Source organism: Podarcis raffonei, chromosome 4 (assembly GCF_027172205.1).
Source record: "Podarcis raffonei isolate rPodRaf1 chromosome 4, rPodRaf1.pri, whole genome shotgun sequence".
NCBI lineage: Eukaryota > Metazoa > Chordata > Lepidosauria > Squamata > Lacertidae > Podarcis > Podarcis raffonei.
In genome coordinates, this window is record NC_070605.1 from 26,956,578 (window position 1) to 26,982,513 (window position 25,936).

At 43.2% G+C, this 25,936-nt stretch overlaps 1 protein-coding gene across 7 annotated transcripts in view; it reads right to left on the reverse strand.

The window, feature by feature from the left end:
• The window catches only part of ATP8A2 (ATPase phospholipid transporting 8A2), a 318,241-nt gene that overhangs the window by 249,320 nt on the left and 42,985 nt on the right, over window positions 1–25,936 (reverse strand). For 6 of the 7 annotated variants that reach the window (XM_053385915.1, XM_053385914.1, XM_053385918.1 and 3 more), the window contains exons 3-8: window positions 11,772–11,871; window positions 10,263–10,361; window positions 6,557–6,602; window positions 3,349–3,389; window positions 1,285–1,358; window positions 35–104 (exon numbers count right to left, since the gene is read on the reverse strand). In XM_053385915.1, coding sequence (XP_053241890.1) covers window positions 35–104; window positions 1,285–1,358; window positions 3,349–3,389; window positions 6,557–6,602; window positions 10,263–10,361; window positions 11,772–11,871 — 430 coding nt within the window. Of the gene's footprint in view, window positions 1–34; window positions 105–1,284; window positions 1,359–3,348; window positions 3,390–6,556; window positions 6,603–10,262; window positions 10,362–11,771; window positions 11,872–25,936 lie in introns of those variants that run through there. The other variant, XM_053385919.1, reaches the window with a different exon arrangement.

The window sequence follows — 25,936 nt, forward strand, 5'->3', positions numbered from 1 at the left end:
AAAAAATCAAAAGATTTGTGTTGTTGTTTTTTACCTGCCGTATTTTAAGGTTAGTCTCGCCATCGAGATTAGATGTTTCAATATAGCACATCGCCTGAGGTTCACTGCAAAAGTACAGCAACATGTTATATATCATACACACCATGCTTAAGAAGCAACCTCTAAAAAGAAAGGTGACTGCAAAATAAGTAAGAAAGAATAAAGGTACACCCACTGGCTCAACACACAAGAATTCAAGCAGTGATTTCCCCCAAAACTGTTAACTGAATTTGTGGTGTTTTGTTTAAAAAAAGAAACTCTATCATAAGGATTTTATTTATTTTTTAGTATGCAAACAGTGCAAAAAATTAATGTAATGCAGGCTTTATACAAAATCAGGAAACACGGCACCTTCAGAACATGCAGACTCTGGTGAACTGAGGCCTATTTAAATCAATCAATCAATCAATCCTATGCACCATGGGAAAAATTGATGTTACCAAAAGCAATCCTTTGCAGAAATGTCCAGCACAAATAGCATTAAGGGACATTGGCCAGACTCTGCCATAACGCAACATCAATTTATGTAGCAGTGTAGCAGAACCCACTTCCAGCACAACACTGTTCTAGTAACATCTGTATGGAGAAACCACAGAAGCAAAACAAATTATGTGGTTCATTCCCCTGCAGTGCAATCCGCCTTGAGGACCAACAGAGCCAATGAGATGGAACCATGTCATCCTCTCAGCCCATTTGGTTTCTCCATTCTGACATTACTTGTAATAGTAAGGGCACAAGGAATTGAGCTTCGTGTATCTGTGCCAATATGTAAAAGAAGAAAGTATCTTTCACGGAACATGGGAAGTTGGCTGCCTGCTCTTTACCTAAAGGGAGAGGGTTAATAGGAGAGCATGCAATTCTGCAGAATATTAATCTTCAAACTATGGTTTGATGTGCGCACTTGTTCCAAAGTTAGTAACCATAGGTTTTCCCAGTAAACAGGAAACTATGGTTAATTAGAGGCTTCCTGGTTGAATTGCAGCTCTCACAAAGAGGAAGGAATAAGGAGTTTTGTGTATTCGCATGTCAGCTTAATAGGATTGCCCAAATGCAGCCAGTGTGCTGCTCTAGAGCACATTCAGATGCTACCCCTATGAGCTGAAGGTGCCTGCATGTAACCAATTCAGAGAAGGGAGAAAGGAATTCCATCCCATATTATCTGAATTTCTTTAAGTGCAAAGATTGTTTCTTTAAAAACCTCAGTTTAGCAGAAGCATCATTTCACAGCCACTCAGCATATCTGACCTGGTAGATAAAATGATCATGTCTGCTGGGAGGTGCTGCCCATTGGTGACCTTCACAAAGTCTCCCACTGCCACCTGTTGAGCCAGGGGCAGGAGTGCAGCAGCATGAAAAGAGAGAAAATGAACAGAGAGAAAGACAAGAGTCCATCCATACTGTTAGTTAGTCAATCCTCCGTACCAAGAGAAGCGGGGAAACAACAGTGTGTTATAATGAGCATTCACAGTTTTGAGGGGAGCCCATTCGCTGCAGGGACAGAGTCTGGGGTCTTTGCCTCTTGCCAACCAGCAATGCCTCCTGAGTGGAAGTGGCAAAAAGCAGGCATTGATGCCATGGCATCAGAATGCAGGTTCTCGAAACGGAGGAGGGGAAAGGGCTGCATCCAGGGACTCAAAGAGAAAGAGGGAGCTGGGGAGAAAATAGAGCAGATGTGGAATAGACAGGGACACCAGGAGTAAAGAATTGCATGGTTGACTCTGCACTTTTCTTTTCCTGGTTTTATCTGCCAGCGGTAGGTAAAAGGTAAAGGGACCCCTGACCATTAGGTCCAGTCGTGGCCGACTGGGGTTGCGGCTCTCATCTCGCTTTATTGGCCGAGGGAGCGTACAGCTTCCGGGTCATGCGGCCAGCATGACTAAGCCGCTTCTGGCGAACCAGAGCAGCACACAGAAACACTGTTTACCTTCCCACCAGGGAGGTACCTATTTATCTACTTGCACTGGCATGCTTTCGAACTGCTAGGTTGGCAGGAGTAGGGACCGAGCAACAGGAGCTCACCCCGTCGCGGGGTTTCGAACCACCGACCTTCTGATCGGCAAGTCCTAGGCTCTGTGGTTTAACCCACAGCGCCACCTGCGTCCCTCTGCCAGCGGTGTATCAATGGCCTATAAGCAGCATAACCGCATAAAGGGTTGTAACCTGAGTGAATGGTCATATTGCACTAAGTCAAAGGTTTTCATCCTTTTATTCCAATTCACTTTATCCAACAAAGGTGTTCCAAGTTTTGCTTCCTTCGATGTTTTAAAACATATTCCTCTTTTCAGGGTGAAGCATATTAAAGTAGCTTGGGTTTTGTTTCCTTCTCACTTTCATTTGCAAATTTTTTCCTAGTTTACATAATGTGGCAGCTACATCGTACCAACGGAAGGGTGATACATGTTCTGAGTGAAATGAAATGTGCCCCTTCTTCATCTGCCCATTTTAAGCAGTCTGCACTCTAGAATAAAATGTGATTTATTCAAATTGGCAAGGAGCTGAATGACAACATTGTACCCTATTATCCTTCCTGGCTTTCAGGATTTTTACTAATGTATTAATGCTGTGCAAATGCTGTCTTACATATTTAATTTCATGATCTGCCTTACTGGCTCTCTCCCCCCCCCAAAGGATTTAAGACGGGCAATATTAACTAGGGCTGTGCAAGCTCCACCCCACCCCTGACCCAATTTTGGGCTGAATTTGGAGATCTAGCCTTGATTCGCCCACAAACAAATCAACCCAGACACAATCCGAATCCAGAAATACACACCTGTATTTTTCTACTCCAATAGTTAACCAACATGGTCACACTGAGCATGCTCCAGCACTCAATGAGGTGTTTTAGTTGTGGGTTTTCTGTCTATACTTCTAGAAAGCTTAGTGTTCCCCCAATCATGCTGATGCCATGTTTCTTTTTCATGTATGGATGGCGCCATTTTGGCTGCATATGGACCCACCACTTGGAAAATAAACCAACCACTGCTACGTAGGACTCTGAACCTGTTTTACCAGGGCTCCTTTCTAAGTGTGGTCCATCTCCTCTCTGTTTCCATAAACAATGAGTGACACATCTATATCAAGCAAGAAGACATGCACTTACATTACACAATTAGTAACCATTCCTTGCTTGGGATTTAAAATGGGAGAGCACATATGACCTGAGAAACACTAAGAATTGCTCTGTGAAGATATATGAACTAAGAACCTTGAGCTCCCATTCTTAGAACCCCAGTGCAGATCAAAATTATGAGTTCATTACAACATTTAAAAAGTACCTAATTCACAAGTCATCTTAAATGTAGTTCTTACCTCTTTCCACATAATATTCTGCCACATCCCATTTCTTAAAACTGGAAGAACAAGGAAAAAAGAAAACTGCATATTTCTCGCTCTCTCTTTTAAATTATCACATATTAATGTGTTCCCTATCACTGATTGGTCTATGAGTCATTGATCACTCTAAAAAGAAAGTAGAGTGGGGAGGCTCAGAAGACCCTGACATCTCCCCAAAATGCTCTACAAGCAAGTTTTAATGCTACAGCTTTCTTTTTTCATCGGGTTGGCAACTGGGGGTCAAGCAGAACTCCCCCAGGGATCAGATTTGTTCTAGCAGTTGCTGAAACAATCCCAAATTCTTAAATTAATGTGAAGTTCTAAGTGGCCACATTTGTACGGTTTAGCATTGTGAGAATAAGCCTAACTTATGCCTGCCCCTGCACACTCCCCATGTCTTTGCCACTGTGACTGTGAAGAGCACGTTGGAAACTTCCAGTTTAGAATTAACCACAATTAGTATGTCCTCCAAACACCCAGTGAAAAATAAGTCAGCTTCATAAACTATGGGTTGAAGACGGCTGCTTCCGACTAACCAACATTAAAAAGAACCACAGTCTGGCCTTCTTTGCACATGCTAAACCATGACTAAGGCTATCCATGGTTAATGTTAAAGGTAAAGGGAACCCTGACCATTAGGTCCAGTCGTGGCCGACTCTGGGGTTGCGGCGCTCATCTCGCTTTATTGGCCGAGGCAGCCGGCGTACAGCTTCCAGGTCATGTGGCCAGCATGACTAAGCTGCTTCTGGCGAACCAGAGAAGCACGGAAACACCGTTTACCTTCCCGCCGGAGCAGTACCTATTTATCTACTTGCACTTTGACGTGCTTTCGAACTGCTAGAAGAAGAAGAAGAGTTTGGATTTGATATCCCGCCTTTCACTCCACTTTAGGAGTCTCAAAGCGGCTAACAATCTCCTTTTCCCTTCCTCCCCCACAACAAACACTCTGTGAGGTGAGTGGGGCTGAGAGAGAAGTGTGACTGGCCCAAGGTCACCCAGCAGCTGCATGTGGAGGAGCGGAGACGCGAACCCGGTTCACCAGATTACGAGTCCACCGCTCTTAACCACTACACCACACTGGCTAGGTAGGCAGGAGCAGGGACCAAGAAACGGGAGCTCACCCTGTCGCAGGGATTCAAACCGCCGACCTTCAGCAAGTTCTAGGCTCTGTGGTTTAACCCACAGCGCCACCCACGTCCCTATGGTTAATGTCAGCAATCATCTATAAAACGGTCAGGGGTCCCTTTACCTTTATTAAACTTAGTTAAAGCTGAGGCATCACACAATCACTTAAACCTCACAATTACATCACAAAACAGTTAAATGCACCAGCAAGAGGAGCTGAGTCTTGAGAGTGGTTTGAATATTTTGCTGTTCTTCACTAGTGACTCTGTAGCTTTTGGGTAATGACAACTCCTTAGCCATAGTTAAGGAGGAGGCCCAGTCGATATGTAACCCTAAACCAAGATTAACCTTAGCTAAGGTTGACAAACCAACTAAAAACTTTGGTTAGTGAGTAACCCTTCACAATAGTTCACAAACCATACTTAGGTGGCCAGGGTAGGTTCACACATAACACTGAGCCATAGTTCAGTGTTATGTGTATACCAGACCCAGAAAGCTATAGTTGATAAAAGAGTACAGGGGAAAGTTTCTGAATGCCAGATCCAAGCTGCACCAGAGGAGGAAGAGGAGGAAATCACAGGCCCAGAACGGGAGGAGGCTTGTTCTCATAACCAGCTCAAGATAACCTGTCATTCTTTCAGATAAATCTACAACATTAAAATGGGGGGGGGGGGGAATGGGCACTGAAATTTGACCCATAAAGTATGCTTTAAATTAAAGAAAGAAAACCTGATGTTCTGCCAAAACCTCAGCCAAAAGTCAATACTGCGCATTTTAATTTAAAAACGGGAGCTTGCAAGTAATTGTATAAACCAGTGTAATTATTTCTCTCTCAGATATGGATTGCCACTGCTAAAATCACTTAAGGGAACGGATCTAAATATACTCAGGCAGCTCATCATATACAATATACTATTCTATGCAATTATACACCATGGTGGTGCTTGAGACAAGTGCAGTGACTGCATTGTCACTGATTGCTCCAACCCAATTGATGCCTATTTGTACCTTTGTGTAATTAGAGACAATGGGGCTGTGTGAAATGATGCAGAATACGGCATTAATCACTCAGTCGAAATAAAGCATTTCTCATTTTCATTTATTTAGATTTGAATCTGCCATTGCCCATGACAATACAGCAAATAAGACAGGAACAGGAACACAAAGAGAAATAATGAATATAGTAATTAAAGCGGGATAAGGCACATTCTTGCAGAATTGATAATGACAATAATGCAGTGTCGTTTCGTGGCCCCTTGGCGCAGTGTAATCAGATACTACTTATAATAATTAGGCAAAAGGTAAAAGTTCCAATCATGACTAATTACCAACACGTGGCATCTAAACAATTATATACTTTCTCCCAATTCTTTCTCTTGCAGGTTATATTAGAATTTAGTCATAAATCACAAATTTTTGAAACCAAAAGTAATCCTTGACCCACTTTAGACGTCACAGTAAACCATAGCTGCTGGCTTTCTATAAATGCTTTTATCTGGACAACTTTTCCATTCCCTGCTAACATATGGAAGGAAGGAAGCATGATCCTTAGCTTAGTGCTGCCTCCAAAAGTTCAAGTAAATCATGATCAGTGAGCCCAAAACAAACCTTTGCTACAGATCATGGTTTATTGAAAGCGAAATAAACCATAACCTTATATATTAGTTCCACATTTGTATGAAATCCATCTTTTAGTGTGGCAGCACCTACACCTTGGAGCTCCCTGCCTATTGCAATCAGATGGGCATCTTCACTATACTCTTTTTAGTGCCTGCTAAAAATAGACAAGTTTATCCAGACATGCAAAATGCTGACATGTGTTTGATTCCCCCCCCATTGCCGATTGTTGTTTTTTACTGTTTTCAATCGTTTGTTTTAACTGTCTTTGACTGACAATTTCGTTTTATCCTTTTTGTGAATCGCTTTGAGGGCTTGTATTTTTACAATCCAGCAGCATATAAACTTTGTGAAATAAATGAAATAACAAATAAGACAATCAGGTTGTGACTTTCCCCCCTGTGTGTACTTTATTTAAAAGGAAATTAAAAGAAGACCTTACCCACTGTTTTCTTTTTGTTCACCGTACTGTCAGCCTTGTGTCTTTTCTATTGGGAAGTCAAAGTACAAACATTTAGTTGGAGAAACACTGAGAAAAGTGATCTGTGCACCCAAAAGGCTAAAGCAAAGCAGAGGAACCGAGAGACAAGACCACTTCTATTACGCTTGACATTTCAAGTTCCAAAATGTATCAAGGCCTTTCAACTCTCTAATGGGCTGACCAGCCAATGCGCACACAATGAATCTTTGTACTTACAAGGTGCTTTTGCTAAGAGCTCCACCTGCTTCATATTATGCTGATAAGCCTTAGAACACCTTACAAGACACGTTAGTATCATTATCCCCATAATATAGAGAATGGAATGAGGATTGGGGAGGGAGTCACTAGTTTGTGGAGGCAACTAGGAAGAGTTCGCACCTTTGGTTTCAAGTACAGTGGTACCTCGGGTTACAGACGCTTCAGGTTACATACGCCGCTAACCCAGAAATAGTACCTCGGGTTAAGAACTTTGCTTCAGGATGAGAACAGAAATCGCACGGCAGCAGCAGGAGGCCCCATTAGCTAAAGTGGTGCTTCAGGTTAAGAACAGTTTCAGCTTAAGAACGGACCTTCAGAACGAATTAAGTACTTAACCCGAGATACCACTGTAGCTAGAAGGGGCCATAGCTCAGAGGCAGGGCTTTGCATGCAGAAGGTTCCAGGTTCAAATCTTGGCACCACCAGAGAACCCTGTGTGAAATCCTGAAGAGCCGCTGCCAGTCCGTGTAGAAGATACTGAACTATATGGACAAATGGTCTAACACAGTATAAAGCAGCTTCCTATGTTCCTGCAAATGTAAACAGCCTTCACTTCAACATCCCCCACAGGCTATAGTGCAAACCAAGAACTGTAAAGCATGACAGCGCTGGAAACTAACAAATTACAGTAATTTTCACCCAACACTCTCAATAGCCCTCTTAGAGTGCATAGTATTTTTCAATCCTTATTCCATTTAGCCACACAAGAGGCCTATGATTTAGGTCAATAATGTTACTATTTTACAGATGGGAACCGAGGCAAAGATAAGGCAGACTGCTGAAGGCCACCCAATAACCACAACAAACCACAATCCAAATCCAATCTCCCACGTCTCTGGCATTATGGTCCATTCCTGGCCTGCGTCTAGCAGGCAAACATTTCCAAATTTAGCTCTTCTACTTTCTACCAACCAAGGGAGTGGCTTTGAGCCATGTCCAACGCATGGTATATTGCTTCGCCTATACATTTTAGATAAAATAAAATAAAAATGCAACTTTGTGCCAGTAATTCCAAGGCTGTGCAGACACCATGGAGCCCTGGGCAGAAACTTCTGAAAGGACGGATTATTTCGGGGGCATAACTTCATCAGTGTTCAATAGAAACGGGGCTTTAAAGGTCTGTCTCAAGGTAAAGCTGAAATGTTTTGTCTGCAAAGAAATGCTAAATGAATTTGGCTAGGATCCAAAGAGACACACATGGGGAGTTTCTGCCTGCACAGTGGCTCAAAAACCTCTTGTTGAGGAAGGCTCTGTTACAGCTACAGTTTTAATTCTCTTTGATGGATGTCTGTGATGAAGTAATTAGTTTTGTTTGCTGCACTTTTCTATCCATTTTTTTTCCTCCAAAGAAATTAGCTGAATTGTGGTTCCCAGGAGGTCACCTCTCTCCAGGCAACTTACAGGGCCAGGTCTGCTAAATTTTAGCACTAAGACTGCATCACATCAGGAACAAAGGAGGCTGCCTTATCAAAGGTCAGACAAGGCTTCTCTAACCCAGAGCCTCTAGATGCTTTAAACTACAACCAGCATAATTCTGGCGGTCAACAAAAGAGGTTTAAAGACTGTCTCAAGGCAAATCTTAAAAAAATGTAGTATAAACACTGACAGCTGGGAAACACTGGCCTGTGAGCACTCTGGTTGGAGAACAGCCTTTACCAAAGGTGTCATGGGCTTTGAAGAGAAATGTGCTAAGAGGAAGGCACACTTGGCAAATTCACACCGTTATCAACTCCGGCCCGGAAACCAATGTCCCCACTGTGGAAGGAGGTGTAGATCCAGAATTGGCCTCCACAGTCACTTACGGACTCACTGTTAAAACCATATTTATGGAAGACAATCTTACTCAGCTACAAGTGATCACCAAAGAAGAAGAAACTACAACACCCATCAGCCCCAGCCAACATACTCAATGGAATCAGATGATGGAAGTTGTAGTCCAAAGCTTCTGGAGGATACCAGGTTGGGTAAGACTGTCCACCTAGCAAAGCCTTGTCTGTTCAGACTAACAAAAGCTCTCCAGGGTCTCAGGCAAAGGCCCTTTTCATCAATTGCAACCTGATCTATTTTTAACTGGAGGCACCAGGATTGAACCTAGAACTTTCTACATACAAAGCGAGAGCTATTTTTAAGTCCTCCATCATGTCCCTGCAAACCATTATCTGGGCACCACGCATCAGGCTTGGTCACTGGCCACAGCAGTAAGTGCAAGTGATGAAACACTGCTCTGGGAGGAACTAAGAACTGGCAGCTCTAGCACTAATTTCTGGGGCAAGGTCGTACCCCAGGGGACCTGCTGTGGCCAAAAGACTCAGAAGCAGAGCGGCAACTGGGACATCTGAAAGCTGATGGGAAATGTGTGCACGCTTTTGCATCTCCATAGCAAATCAAAGGGCAGGGTTTAACTAAGTTGTTTCATGCATGGAACAAGGTCCAAAAAACCAGGACTTTCCCCCTATGCACCCCTTGCATTTGCTCTGGAGGGTTGGGGAAAACCCCAGATCATGCTTAAGGGGTAAGCAGAGGGGACAAGAGGGTGGAAAAGTCTTGTTGCGTGAGTGGACCTCTTTTCCCAAGTGCACAAGTCCTTCAGAGCTATGTTGAATCCCACCCGTTTTTATGTTGTTGTATTTCAGATGTGCTGTGAGAACTTTGGTAATTAGGCAGGTCATATGACAGAGTTCATATAACCGAGCAGTGCTGCCCATTAAGACTACAGAGCCTCATAGACTCACCTATCAGTAAGTCCCACTGAACTCAGTGGGGCTTATCTCAGAATATAAAATTAAGCTTTGTAACAACAGAAGAACCCTGATGAATCAGAGGCCAGGTGCTCATCTAATCCAGTATCCTCTTACAGTCTGATGGAATGGCCACTTCTAGGTAGATGAGTTGAGAGAGAGAGAGTCAAAGGCCTGATTTCCAGCTCACCCTCTGCTCTTAGCACATTTATTCTTCTTGTATGGTTTTGTAATGATTCTGGCTGCAATGGGAGGGTGGAATTAAATATCAGGAAACTACATAAATAACTAATACATCCCAATGCACAATTGGTGTCCTTTGAATGCAAGGTGTCCACGGGTGTCTCTATAGGCTCCTGCCCCATACACACAAATGTCTCTTGCATGACCACATCTAAGTTTCAAAGGATCGGAGGAACATTGGTTAGAAAAGACAGAGAAGTGCCTTATACTACATCAACCCATTGGCCCATCTAGCTCAGTGCTGCCTGCACTGACTGGCAGTAGCTCTCCAGTATTTCAAACAGGAGTCTCTCCTTGCCTGGAATTGCCAGGAATTGAACCTGGGACCTTCTGCATGCAAAGCAGATGCTCTGCCACTGAGCTATGGCGCTTCCCCTCCAACAATAGATGGTTGGCCTATTTCATCCAAATGCCCAACGTATACTCACATAGTCTTCAATAATCTCCTTGATGCCAGCAACCGTGAGAATAAATAGCAGTGGCACCAAGGTGGTATATCTTCCAGTTGGTGAGACATCTGGAATTTGCTGAAAAGGGGAAAAAATAATGTTACGGCTATGACCAATGTTTTCTCCTACTGGGAAAGTACTGAGAGAAAAAAGCCAAAATTCCTGATGCCATTTGCTAAATGAAAAGCAACTTCTGGAGGGAAGAACTTGTAGTTGAAAGTTGAGCGGTGAGGGTAACTTAAATCTATTCTTTACCTGCTGCTTCTCTACTCCAAATTGTGACCCTTTCTCTACCGCTTTTCTTCCACGGGATTCCAAACACATAAGGAAATATGGTTTGGTGGGGTGATTTAGAGTAGAGAACGACTGGGCAATGCAAGGGTGAAGCATCTCCTCCCCCTTTGTCCTTCTGCAGTCTAAATTCCCTTGTCTTGAACTTTTTGTTTCTAAAAACCAGTGTTAGGGCTCTACAACATAAATGTGGTGCAATGCGTCACTAGCCTCTGAAACTAGGGCCTAACCTAGGTAAAGGTAAAGGGACCCATTAGGTCCAGTCGTGACCGACTCTGGGGTTGCGGCGCTCATCTCGCTTTATTGGCCGAGGGAGCCGGCGTACAGCTTCCAGGTCATGTGGCCAGCATGACTAAGCCACTTCTGGTAAACCAGAGCAGTGCACGGAAACGCAGTTTACCTTCCCACCGGAATGGTACCTATTTATCTACTTGCACTTTGACATGCTTTCGAAGTGCTAGGTTGGCAGGAGCAGGGACCAAGCAATGGGAGCTCACCCCATCATGGGGATTCGAACCGCCGACCTTCTGATCAGCAAGTCCTAGACTCTGTGGTTTAACCCACAGCACCACCCGCGTCCCTAGCAAGCTGCATTGGACTGCATGGGCTCAGAGCTCTGTTAAGGGACACAATGTGTGTGCAACACTGACCCTTTTCAATTGGCAAACAATACAAAGGCTCCTGACTGAAGCATCCCAGGATCATTTCAAATACAGGTTGGCTTTCTCCCTTTGTGTGGTCAATAGGCCTGTTTTACTCTAGTCTGAGTCTCAGAGACCGTTAGCTGGAGAACACATCCTCCAGGTCTAGGTTTAGTTAATGCTACCCTTGGTCCCAGCTCTGTTCTGATACTCTTACATATGGGGGTAGACAACATGTTAGCCTCCATATGTTGTTGAACTGCAACTCCCATCAGACCCGGCCAGTATGGCCGAGGGTTATGGGAGTTGTAGTCCAGGAACATCAGGAAAGGCATGATGTTGGAAGCCCTTAGAACAGAACAACAGCCTGAAAGCATTTGCTGTCAATCACTCCCATTGATTCTATGGAGCATGATCACTGTGTCATGCAATGGTGAGGTCCACAGTTCGGGGGTTTCATCATTGCTATAGGAAAGATATGCCCAGAACATTCACTTGTAATTATATTAAACGGAGTGACAAATGTGGTCAGTTTAATTTCGCCACAGAGGCCTACCTGCAGTAAGGCAATGAAGAGGAAGAAAGCATTAGCCGCTTTTCTGATCTGCTCATACAAGAATCGAGGTAGAAATGTCACCACGCTGTACTTGGCTGTGCTGTAAGTTTTCAGAAACAAAAAAGGAAATAAATGAAGACTTTGTTTAGAAGGTCACGGGGGGAACCCGTACCAAGTGAACTGATGTTAAATTAAACCAGCTGGGGGGGGGGGAAATCAAGTCAGTTCTTTCAAATTAATATGTGAACTTCAGCCTTTATAAATTGAGATGTCTAGCAAAGTAAAAAAATAATAAAAAATACCCAATATGATTACTGTAACACACAGCCAACAAATTGGTTCAGTTAACTGCAGCGAGCATCATATTCCATATATCAAAACTCTGCTGGTTTCCACAAATTCTGGAGTCCTGATTATCAGAACCAGCAAGGTTTTTTTTATGTGATCCGAATGCTCTGAAAATCTATTCTTGATTTACAAGAAAACCTCAGTACCATGGACAGTTCTCTATGGGTTGCATGCCATTAAGTCCTACTCGGAGTAAACTCACTGAAATTAATCAGAATCATAGAACTGTAAAGTTGGAAGGCACCCCAGGTGTTTCCAACCCCCTGCAATGCAGTAATCTCAGCAAAAGCTGAAAGCTGAAAATGGACCCAAGTTCACCATGCCTTTTAATGATAATGGACCTTCTCTGAGTAGGACTGGCACTGGATCGAACTCTATGAGATTATTTTAGCTTCAGGTTATGCTGCTGAAAACAGCACATCTGTGTCAAGTTCTCCCCTTCCACCTATTAATAAATTGTATTGACATTGTATTGCCAGTAACTTGTTTTTAAAGGAGCAAATAGTTTATTCTCCAAAGACACCCATGGTATTGTCATTAGCAGCTATAATGTTGCAACATCATTGTGGCTGGGAATGCATGGGACACAGACTAAAGCGCGGTAAGAGTAAAGAAGAGGAAGGAAAAGAATACACTGAGAAGACGGTGCCAATGGAATAAAATGGCATCGAAACAATGCAAATACATTTGCAATGAATATTTGTTTATTTATCATTTAACACAGTCGCACACAGCTTAATAAGACGGTCCCCAAGCAGTTTAAAGAACAAACATGCACAACAACACTCACCCTGCTAACACATGCACATCACACCCGAATTCTGCCTTGCAATTCATTCACACAAATCATCCAGTAACTACTTGTTCAATAGCACTCAACCCATTCTACTGCCACTAAACTTGTTAACAATTTTATATATCGCCTTCATCCATACATGTTCCTGTATAACCAAGGTTCCCTGCTTCCTTCATCTGAAGACCAGCTCTGGAGCTGCATTCCACTCTGAGTATGGAGGGCATCAGTCACTCCTCTTAAGTGAAGAGGAACACCTTGAAAGTGTGATAGCTCTAATCTGAGATTGCGCTCATTCCTCCTTATCTTCAGCCCTCCGTTTCCCTCCCAAACAGCACCAACGATTCTGCTGATTCATCTATAAAGAACAAACAGGTGGGTTCGTTCTTCAGCTGACATATGGTATCTGAACCCTGGAAGACAGGGAAGCACTTAAATGTCGTTATTTAAGGCACGGATTCATTTGTTTCCCTGCTTCATACTTGACACCCTCGACGTATGCCAGTTTCGCCAGCCTCCTTTACCAATATAAGATCAGCTCTCCCAAGGAAGCTTCCCATGTGTTGTGGCTATACACACATACTTGTGCGGATGTTGTTCAGAGCACAAGCACAATGATTCCCCAGAGTTTAAATGGAACTTTTCCTATGGTGGCACATAAAGAGGCAATGATATCTAGCACACAATGATATCTAGCTAGCTGAATCAGGGCAATGCAGAAGCTCTGTTTACAAAACAATAGGGGAAACGCGTGAAAGAGAAATGCTGAGCCTTGGGGCGGCTAGTAATGAAGGCTGTTAATACTGTAGTCAGCTTTATCCCATTGCTCATAGCTTCCCTCTCTATAGGAGCTTCCAGTATCCAGCCTCCGATATCTCAGCACTTTATCAGGCTGATATCAGATCAAACAGATTTGTTTAATGGGATGCTTAAAAGTACTTATTTAAATTATTAATACCCCACTTTTTATTCAAATACCTCAAGGCAGTTTACAAAAATAGTAAACACACACACACTACAAACAGCAATATATAAAAGGAATACAGTCATACCTTTTTTTGACAAACGCCTCAGCAGTCAAACGTTTTGGCTTCCGAACACCGCAAACCCAGAAGTAAGTGTTCCGGTTTGCGAACGTTCTTTTGGAAGCTGAACGTCCAGCGGGGTTTCTGTGGCTTCTGATTGGCTGCAGGAAGCTCCTGCAGCCAATCGGAAGCCCTGCCTTGGAAGTCGAACGTTTTGGAAGTCGAATGGACTTCCAGAACGGATTCCGTTTGATTTCCAAAGTACGACTCTAAATAAGAATAAAAGCCAGAAATAAAACAGTTTAAAACAGGTGTGGAAAACATGTTTGACCCTCCAGATGTTGTTGGACTACAATGCCCATCACCCTGACCATTCTTCATGCTCACTGGGGCTGATGGAACGTGGAGTCCAACATTGGGAGGGCTGCAAGCTCCCCCTCACTGAAAATAAACACTAATTCCTGTATTTTACTAGCAATAGGTTTCATTTGCTCCATCCCTGGTTTAAAAGCAATTTCAATAGGAAGCGTCTTTTTTTTTAAGTAAAATAAAAAATAATTAATGGTTTCATTATTTTAAAAAAACAGCAAAAAAGCATTAAAAAAACTTGTTATGCAATAAGAACTGCACATAGTTATGGCTGGCAAGGAATTAAAATCTAGTCTATTCCAAGGGCCGTGTCAATCATAGTATTAAAATAGAAATGAAAAGCAAGAAGGCTACAGTTTATAGATTGTGAGTAATGTTAGAAAACCATGAGAGAAAAACTGCAAGGAAATCAGAATGAAGAAATAAGTGTTGTGCTCAAAAAGTGGGGGAAATCTTAGATTAGAGACAGAGGACCATCTAGTCCAGCATCCTGTTCTCACATTGGCCAACCAGATGCCTACAGGAATTCTGCACAGTACACTGCTTTTCTCACTTATAATTCACAGTATCTGGTATATAGTTCCCTGGGAAGAGGGGTGGACTGTTAAACCGCTCTGAAAATTGTAGCTGTGGGAGGGGAATAAGGGTCTCTTGTTGGCTCTCAACACCCTTAGCAAACTACCTGAAATATACTCGGAGTCCTGTAGTCATTTCATGCTCTTTATTACAGCTGTAAAAAAGTGATTGAATTGCCCCCCAAACCTCATGCTTTTATATACATTATTTACACAATGAGTCCCGTCTGATTGGCTGATTCTGCTTCCCTCCTGGAGCTTGATTGGTCTTCTCCTGCAGCCCAATCAGTTGTTGCGTTCTAGGATCCTACTTGCCTATTGTTCTAGGATCCAAGCTTAGTACATAACACTACCATTTCCAGGATTCAATGGGGGAAGCCATGACTGTTTCAAGTAGTATCATAGTGCTTTAAGTGCATGGTGTGAATGTGGTCCTAGAAGCATATACCTATAAGCAGGGGCATCTGTGAGGTTAATGAGCACTGCCTTGCACACCCAACTTGGTACAGGGAAACTGGGGAAGGAGCCAGGTAAGTCAGGATGGGAGCTAGTTGCAGCCATTGGGTTTCCAGTTTGCCACCCCTAGTTTAAATAACAGGGCACCATCAGCTCCAACTTCTGTTTATTGCCCATTCATCTGGGGTATTATGTCAACAGTAGCGCATTTAGCTCCATCCTTTCTGTTCAACTGATGATTGTGGAGGGGTGGTGAGGGTGGGTTATTAAAAATACTGGTGACATGTTTTAGCTGAGAGTCATTTACGATATACGCTGCAATGCACAGAAGTGGCATAAGAATATATGAACAGAATTTCAAAGAATGCCAGCTAAGAGAACAGCCTTGGAAACATTTTGCTGCCTGGCTCAACACACAATGTGTTTTCACAACTACTCAAATAATAAATCTATCTCGTTTATATATCACAACCAGTACGTCAAGGCCGCTTCAGATTCAGTATGGCAACTACTGATGCTCTGAATGGAGCTTTGTGGCAGTTATTACCGTACGTAAGGTGGGACACATATGTACAGGAACACAGGAATCGTCCTTACACGAGTCAGTACTACTATTCTGGCTAACCAGATGTTGCTGGACTACAGCTCCCATCATCCCTGGCAACAGGCCATGCTTCCAACTCTACAATTCTATATGATTCTATGACTGGGGCTGATGGGAGTCCAACAACAGCTTGTGGGGCTGGGGACGAAGTACAATATGGAAGTGGCTGGGCTACTTCAGATGTCAAGTTCTGGGTTGTGTGTGTGTGCACCCTAATTTTGAATGCTCCAGGTGAAAGAAAAAAACCCCTGCATTTAGTAAATTAGTACTTCAAAGAGGAAATTGGAGCAGCTGTCACTGGAGTCACTCATTTACTACATACAGAAAGCCTCTTGGGGCAAGATGTAAGGTGTTTAGAAAAGTTCATAGGCGCTTTAATTTGTCTTAGTTTCATTTATTGCAAAATACGACAGGTGTCCACTATTTGAACTTTCCAGACGTGAGTTCCGACAAGCTTCCCCAGCATAGCTGTCAACTTTTCCCTTTTCTTGCAAGGAATCCTATTCGGAATAAGGGAATTTCCCTTTAAAAAAGGGAAACGTTGACAGCTATGTTACCCAGCTGGATAAATGGAACTTTATTGTGGGTGTCTACTTGTTTTAAGTGTCTTTGTTGCATTTGTGCTTTTAACTGTTTTTAATTATCTTATGTGTAAATTGCCTGGAAACTGTGGTTTAGAAGGTGATTAATAAACTAGTGGTGGTGATAAAATGCATGCAGACCTGCTTTGCTGGCTGAGAAAGTCTGCCATGACAAAGCGTTGTCCTTGCCAATAATTTATGCCCTATTTTTTTTAAAAAAAGAGAAGAGTAGCAAAAACATAAAGTTGATTTTTTAATGGAGAAAAAAAGAGCAGTGTTTGCAGAACTCCGAGGGGGTGGAAAACACAACTTCATATTTCATATATGAAATCAGAAGAGAGACAGAGACAGAAGGAGAGGATTTTAAAGTGCTGGCTCCATATTCCAAGTACATATTTTACTAAGGAAGGCAACTGAACAGCAAACAAAGCAACTCTGGAAGAAAATCAATCTCCCAGATTTCTATTTGAGAAGGTTGGTTAATCAAAAGCAGAAAGTAGCGTTGTTTTTACCTTTCATTGGAACAGAAACCTAAGCAATAAAAATATAATTTTAAGGCTATTTTTCTGCACTGGCCTTCATTGCTGTTACCCAGAGGTAATGCTTGGCCTGCATTTTCATGGAACTTTTAATGCAGAATGATAGCAAAACAATAAAGGCTTTACAAGGACCTATAAAGACCTGAAACAGCACATATATTTCCTCCTTGAAGACAAGCTGCAACAATGTGGGGAATGGGTCGTCTCTAGGAGCAAGCCTAGGGATAAGTTGATGCAAGAGATTCAGAATACGTTCTGAACCCATAAATATGTTGAGAAATTGGGGCAGGAACCTAAGCAGGATTTGGGGGAAGAGGACAAGGCCGGGTCAGATAAAAAGCAGTTGGAGAAAGTCAGGACAATCAATCCCCAGTTAGCCAAAAAGTTCACTGGGTGACCTTGGGCCGGTTGCTATCTCTCAATGCAACCTACCTCACAGGATTTTTGCAAGGGTAAAATGGGAAGGGGAGAAAAATGTATGCCTCACTGAGGCAGGATATTAGGATAATATATAAATATGGGGACAGCAGGATAGCTAATGTTAAAGAAACAAGCACTGTGACAAATAGCAGCTGAGGGGGGGGGGAGATTTTGTACTGAACCTGATTTCCCTTCTGCCTCCCCAGTGGCTACTATTTTCAAAAAAAGAAAAGACAAAGAAAAGACAGAAGGACACATTTAACAGAGCACATCACTTGACTCTTTTGATAAAGATTGGTTACCCACTCCTGATGTAGGGACTATAACAGACGAAGCAGGCCTAACTACGTGGCAATATGGGGGAAAGCCTTGCTGGAAAGGAACCAGCCATAAGACACAGCAACTGATGCTACCCTTTGCTACCTCCACAGAAATTATCTCTTTACATACATTCAAAAAATATATATATATGTTGAGGGGTACTCTCAGTTTGACTCAAGAAAATCACCGGGAAAGGAAATGAAGCCACCATCGGAGGTGGTAGCAATGAAACTGACCAATCACCATGCTAGATTCCAACTCCTACTTCACACATTAAACGCTCACTTCCGACTGAGACTCGGGAAACACCGTGACAGGAAATGAGGCCGACATTGGAGGTAGCAATGGAACTGACGATTCACCATGCTAGAGAAGAAACTAATTTTTTTAAAAAAAATTAGTTTCTTCTCCCGTTAGATTCACAAAATGTTTAGGGGCATGCATACCCCCAAGAAAAAAGCACTGCATTTACATCTGAACCGACTTCCATGGAGCTGCATACAAAACAATATAGTTATTTCCTTCCCTTTCCACAAACTTTTGATGCTAACAACAGTTCTGTGAGGTAGGCTAGGGAGCATGCCTGAGAGAGACGAACCCTGTGTGCTTCACAACTGAAGGGATATTTCTGAACTCGGCTCTTCCCACTTCTAAGTCTGACACGGACTATACCACATTGGCTCTCGCATGCTAAGAAACTAAAAGCTGCTGTGGTGATGCAGGCCATTCCTCCTCCAAAGAAACAAATGTGGCCTGATTCTCACATTATTTTCTGAGGTGGTAAAATCACAACAATGTGGTTGTACCTTATTATATATATATTTTTATTTGCCCTGGAGGTCACCAAATACTTAAAGCATTATGATACCACTTTAAACAGTCACACCTTCCCCTAAAGAATTCTGGGAGTTGCAGTTTGTTAAAGGTGCTGACAGAGTTGTTGGGAGACTCCTTCACAAAACTATAGTTCCCTGTGAAGAGAGATTAACTGGCTCTAAACCACTCTGGATATTGTACCTCTTTGAGGGGACGAGGGGTCTCCTAAGAGATCTTTGCATCCTTAAAAAGAACTGCATCTCCCAAAATTCTTTGAGGGAAGCTGTGACAGTTTAAAGTGGCATTATAGTTCTTCAAATGTATGGCCTAATGCAGCTTCATGTGGCAATAACTGGTGTATTTGCCACAGCAAGGCAAAAAGCTAGTTTCTCTGGCATTTGTAGAAAATAGTAGCTCTCGACCTGTGAGGGTCAATCCAAAGAACCCCTCTGATGCTATGATTGTCAGCTTCCCGCATAGATCTATGCAGCCCCATCCATTGTAGTCCATTTGTTCTGTTACCGCTGGCGATATAAACAAGCCCATTGTCAAATAAATGCACTTAGGAAGGCACTTGGAAGAAGAAAACATGTTGAGTCTTGTTGAGTCAATTGATTTGGTCCCTAGCCAAACCTTGGGAGTTTTACAATCCTCTTAGTTTTCTCAAAGTAAATCTCCTTCTAAAATCCAGAGAACCTTTCTTTGGTTAGAAGGCATTCCGTGAAAAGCTAAACCTGTTGACAAAGTGTGATTTGTTAAAAGGGATAATTCAGAAAAGCTACATGAGGACAGCCTCGTTTCACCTTAATGTAGAAAAATGCTAGACATGTGAATAGTTGAACAGAATAATATACTCTTCTTACCAAACAACAAGCCGAAGGCGGGAGAAGTCTAGAGTCCCCAAAGGATGGTATTTCAGAAAGCACAGCAGTACTACAATCACACATTTCTCAATTGACATTTAACAACAACTTACAAACACAGCAACCTGAAATTCCCTTCCTTCAAGCAGGGCAGTGTGTTCTCCTCACTATAATCTTTAACATTTTGTGTCTGGATAATCCAAATGGTGTAGCAAGAAAAGGATGGATTTTCTCATCCAATAACAGCAAACAGCCTCTTTTCATGCACCATCTTGGCCAGAAGTCCACTTTCTCATCCAAATTGAGCGTATATATATATGTGTGTGTATGCGCGCGCGCGAGAGCACATTATACATACACACACACACACACACACACACACACACACACAGAGTGGTACCTCAGGTTAAGTACTTAATTCGTTCCGGACATCCGTACTTAACCTGAAACTGTTCCTAACCTGAAGCACCACTTTAGCTAATGGGGCCCCCTGCTGCCGCCGCGCCGCCGGAACCAGATTTCTGTTCTTATCCTGAAGCAAAGTTCTTAACCTGAAGCACTATTTCTGGGTTAGCGGAGTGTGTAACCTTAAGCGTATGTAACCTGAAGTGTATGTAACCCGAGGTACCACTGTATATATATCTGCAGTGCTGACTACTATGTAGGGCTGGGCGATATCTGGTTTTCAACGTTGCGATGTATCACCAGCTAAACATCATGATATAGTGATATATCACGATGTCTGAAAATAAGGAGGAAGAAGGACTTTGATGAGTGCATGAAACTATTTCTGGTGGATTTTTCATGATACAGGCAAGGTTTACTTTCGACTAGTCACCTGTCTTACCATGTGTTTGCAAATTTTATACACACACACACACACACACACACACACACATAGTGACGCATCCTTTAAACCAAACAAAAACGAAGCACTTGGTAGGTTGGCTTTACTTTTAAATGAGAGGCATCTAGTAGGAAGAATAACAGGCTGCTGAGTAAAATTTTCAGTTATTAATTTATCACCAGCTACGAAGACTGACCAAGTGGAAACATCGTGGGAAGCTGTGCAAACTTCACAAAGAACATACTATTGTCTGCCTCAGGCCCATTGTATGTTGTCAAGGTGAACCCACGGTGCAATATCATTGTTATGACATTCCTGTTTGCCAGAGGCCTTCCTGTAAATGGTCTGGAAGCAAGAGTATCAATATATCACTCTAAAGTCGCACCACCTTTCAACAGATGTGGAAAAAGTAAGCAAAGAACAGATGCTGTTTTTTAAGCTGTTTGATAAAGATGTCTAAGTATTCATCCAATATTTCAAGCCATAATTGTTCTTAAAGCAGGTCACTTTTTTTTAAAAAAAGGCAGGTGTATAAGCAGCAGGATACTAGTCTCATAATGATGGATTTGAAAAGCCAGGTGCTGTTGATGGTATAAAAACAATGGCACCATGTGACGTCTAACAGTTATAGCAAAAGGAGGGGTAAAAACTGACTGAGGATGGGGAATGTTTTTCAGAGTCTTCTGCCTAGTCAAGTAGGTGTTTCCACTGCCAGTACACACTCCAATTCAAAGAAAAAGATGGCTCAATAACGGATATTTATTTGTACTTCCTGAAGGATTTTTCAAAAAGAAATGTTTTTATTCAATTAATTTATTTAAAAGGGTTATAATCTACCCTGCAACTGGTAGGATCTTAGGGCTGGCCATGACAAATAATACAGACAGATAAAACAAATACAATTTAATACTAAAATCCTTTAAATATATATATTACAATCCTTCAATCTGGACATCCTATTATACTAACGCCAGCCAAAAGAGAAAAAGCATTCGGTTGGCACTGAAAAAGCTACAGAGCAGGAGCCAGCATAAGTTTGTTAGGCCTTGATAAGGGTTTTGCCTTGATGGCGATGCCTGTTGTGATTCTACCTCAGCATCCCAGAACTGCATGTGTAGCTCAGGTGTGGAACTGCCCTTTTTAAAACGATGGAATCAACTTACTGTGAGACACACCTGTGTTCTACCTCCTGATACAAGCATTTCACAGAAAATGGAAAGTATTAAATTCATGAAGCTATAGCCAAAGGTGAAAAACGTGAGTTACCTAGACCTAACAGTTAAAAAAATAGAGCAAAAACAGCCATCTCACACATATCAGCTTTTTTCTTTTCTATTTTGGACTAAGATTAGTCACGTCCCCCCCTCCCAACTGCCCTAATCCCTATATCACATGCTCCTATAAGAATACCGGTCTTGCAGCATTTCATGGTGCTAGGTTGCCTTGCATTCCAATTAAATACTGCGTACTTATGAGAATTGTCTGGCGTTACTGAGTTTGCAACTGCTTGCCCGTGAGAGCTAAGCTTAAATTGAAAGTGCCACGTTTCCATTCAGTTCAGGAGAACCCTCTGGAGTTGTATGTTTAATGTTCTGTTTTTAGAAACCAACCATGACAACCTCTATTCTATGGAAGATCTGCATATGTACAGATCAGTCCCAATGGCCAGCCCCACCACTTCTGGCAATGCTCATCCCCTGATGGAGACGAGTGGGGGTGGAGAGAATGCCTGGGATTAGTTCCTCCCATCCACTGTCAAAAAGATGAACACACTAACCACCTGTGTGGCTGTACACAGTGGAGGAAGTTCATGCGCAGGTCCAAGGCAACCCGAATATGCTGGTGCCTGGGAGAGAAAAATCCAAATAGCAACTCCATGATGCTGGTGAAAATACAATGCTAAACTAAGCAACTAGTTGCAGACTTCCAGTGGTGTCCCAATATCTGCTTACCAAAGCAGGTCACCTACTAGAGCCCAGCCCTGTCAAGACTTTGGATGCCACAACCCAGGACACAATCTAGAAAGGATACAGGAGCATATAGATGTTCCCACAATTACGGGCTCAATAAATGTTTCATGCAGTGGCATCAGTGGGAAGGGAACACCATGCATATGTATCCTGAATGGATGCTCAGACTGTAGTGGTTTTGCCCAACATCTCTAGCTTTGGGGATTCAATCTTTGGTCATGTTTCTAAAATAGCTAACCAGATCATCCCAAAAGCAGCCCCTTTAGCTCTTCTCTCTATTTTCACCGGCCCCAAACTCAGCCATAAATATCTTATTAATTGTTCCTCTTGGTTGCAGCCGGATCAACAACAGCCAGAGGCCGGAAACGTCCTCTGAGTTTATTTTAATGCAAGTTGGTATAAGCGTGTTTGACTCTTGCTCTCATGGAAAGATCCAGCGGGTGATACGGGTGGAAAGCAAGGGACCAAACTGCATCTAATCAGTTTGACATGGTTTGGTTTCCGTTCCTAACTTTCATAACTTCTTGAGAGTTCACGAACTCCAGAGACCCACACTGGGTTTCGGAGGGGCTATGTCAGATAGCTGTTTTGCCAATTGTTTATCTGATTTTAACGCTTATCACTTCTTTCCAGTCGTGCACTGTAACAGTGAAACATGAGATTGCTTTTTTGTTGTTGGTCTTTCTGGGCTGCAATCTGCAAAATGAAACCATTATTTTTAAAAAGCATGCATACAATTCTGCCCATCTAGGTACATATGGCAATTGTCCACATGTATAGGCCCCCTGACTGGTGATGCTCCTGCTCACATACACATCTTTTCCAAAGCATGCACATCTGTAAGTGCGCAGGCTGCATCCACAGTGACACCAAATGCATGGCTGATGGTGTCACTGTGACGGTGATCACCACTGCAGTGACTCACACACCAAATGATGGATTGTGCCTCTCAAAGGCTGTGCCTCCCACTAGCTATGCTCGCTTCATGCTGATGTACTTGCTGGCTACTCGTGGCTCCAGCCCCCCGTTCATTTTATTTGCCCATCTTCTACATTTTCAACCACATATTCATTATCTCAACACAGCTATAAAACTGTAACACAAAGGGCTCTCCAACATCCCTAGAATCTGCACAGGCAAAAATATGTTAGAATGTTTGTTTTGATAATTTAAATTGGTCCTGACTCCTTTCTCCCTCATCTGTCACAGAGGTGCTTGCCCTCTGCGTGAATTTCATTCTCAAATAACATCCTTGATCATCATGGGCTGCATCGGGGAAGGGCCTTGGCTCAGTGCTAGACCATCTCCTCTGCATGCAAAAGCTCCCAAATTCAATGCCCACACCAACACCCCACAACAATACTGACCTAAATGGGTCAGTGGTGTCTCTGAACAGGGCAGCTTCCCCCGTTCCAATGACAATTCTTTAAACCGAACAGTATTTTACAACTGTTCTATTTGCATATTTGCACCTTGCATGTGGATTTTATTTGGCAGGTGTTTGGGAGTAAATGCATACCAGCACCTGCTTTGAAAAAGTATGTATGTATGTATGTATGTATGTATGTATTTATTTATTTATTTATTTATTTGAGGCCTACAAACTTAGCTAAGCAGCAAAGTCGCTGACTGGATTGGTCATTAGCAGAAATGCTAATTCCGTTGTTAATCCCTTAACATAAATCTACACAACTTTCCCCCATTTGTGAAGGCACACAAATACCTTGGTATCTTTTTTTAGCGCTGTCAGTTTCTGGCACTACGCTTCATCCTCATTTCTTTTTATAATGTTTCTGTGTCAAAATCTAACACGTCATCTTTCCACAAAATCTCTCACGGCAGGATTCTGTGTAGAGCTGCTGCTAGATGCTGAAGCAAAGGGGCAATTCTTAATAGCTGGGCTGCTTAGGGATACACCACAAGTTGCACCACAGCGAAGGGAATGCGCCGGAGCAGACATAAAGACATGGCATGATAGCCCACTGCTGGCGGCGGAGCAAGCCAATCGGGTGCCTGGGGCAGTGTGCGTGCCCTGCACCCAGGGGTGGGGCCAGCTGCCCGTGGGGCACGGCGAGCTGGGGCAGGACATTCCGCAGTGCCTCTGAGAAGTCTGCCTGCCTTCTCCCACTCAGCTGCCCGACAGCTGAGGGGCGGGCGGCGGGTGGACGGTTTGAGCAGCATGGAGCCTGCAGGCGCCCAAGCCACGCGTCACACCCAGGAGAGACATGTGGCTCAGGTGTGCTGCAAGCCCTGCGGTGAGTGCCGCCTGGCATTTTGTGTCCCCCCCCAGTGGTGACACCCAGGGCGGCCTGCTCTCCCCCCGCCCCTGCCCACTGCACTGCAATCCAAAGGGCCAGAAACTGCATTCAGCATTCCTATTAAGGAATATTCTTCATCTAGGTTTTGCCAGCAGAACCCACCTCACAGGACTGTTCTAAAATGAAATAACCCTGTGCACACTGCTCTGAGCCCACGCGTGCCTTATTTGCCACAAGGAAACGGTAATCTTGGACAAAAACCCCAGGTACAAAGAGCCCTACTGGATCAAGCCTATCTGGTTCAGCATTCTGTTTCCACGTTGGCCAGCCACTGGGAAGCCTCCAAGCAGGAGAGGTGAGCCATAGTTCTCTCCAGCTTCTTTTTTATAGCAACTGGTATTTAGTGCCACACAAACTCTGAGACTAGAGTCAATACATAGCTGCCCTGACCAGCAGTTCTTGGTAGTTCCTTATTCTTCGTCAATTTGTTGAATCCCCTTTGAAAGCCTTCCAAACTGGAGCTATGGTGAATGCCATAGTTTGATTCTGCATTGTTTATTCGCTTGCTGGGCTCTGACATCTAACCGTGCTACTGATGGAATGGTCACCCCTGACACTTAAGTCCAGTCGGGAACGACTCTGGGGTTGCGGCGCTCATCTCGCTTTACAGGCCAAGGGAGCCGGTGTTTGTTCGCTCCACAGACCGTTTTTCTGGGTCATGTGGCCAGTAAGCCGCTTCTGGCGCAATGGAACACCAACACCAGGGCAGCGCACAGAAATGCCGTTTACCTTCCCGCCAGAGTGGTACCTATTAATCTACTTGCACTTTTTGGCGTGCTTTCAAACTGCTAGGTTGGCAGAAGCGGGGACCGAGCAACGGGAGCTCACCCCGTCACAGGGATTCAAACTGCTGAGCTTTTGATCGGCAAGCCCAAGGCTCAGTGGTTTAGACCACAGTATCACCCACGTCCCTTGTATAATTGTACCATCTTCTAACTCACAGAGGCACTCACAAGATCTCCCATTTAATTCTGACGACAACAACAGCATTGTGGCGTTGGTTACCCTGAAAGATAGTGACTGGCCCTCAAGGTCACTCACCGAGTTTCAGTGTCTTACTGCTAAAACTAACAAGCAGAAACTAAAGTTCTTGAAGCGAAAACTAACACCCATAATTATAGCTTCCAATATTTGTCACTTATTGCTACTCTTTGCAAAGACTCCAATTAACTATTAAAATTGCATTACAGTCAAAAACGGCATAGTTTTGCTTGCAGTATTTGTCTGTTTCTCTCTGTCTTTTTCTCACACACACATCACTTGTCTTTCAAATATAGCATGGCTTATGTAGCACTGCTTTATCCATTTCATTGTTCCCAG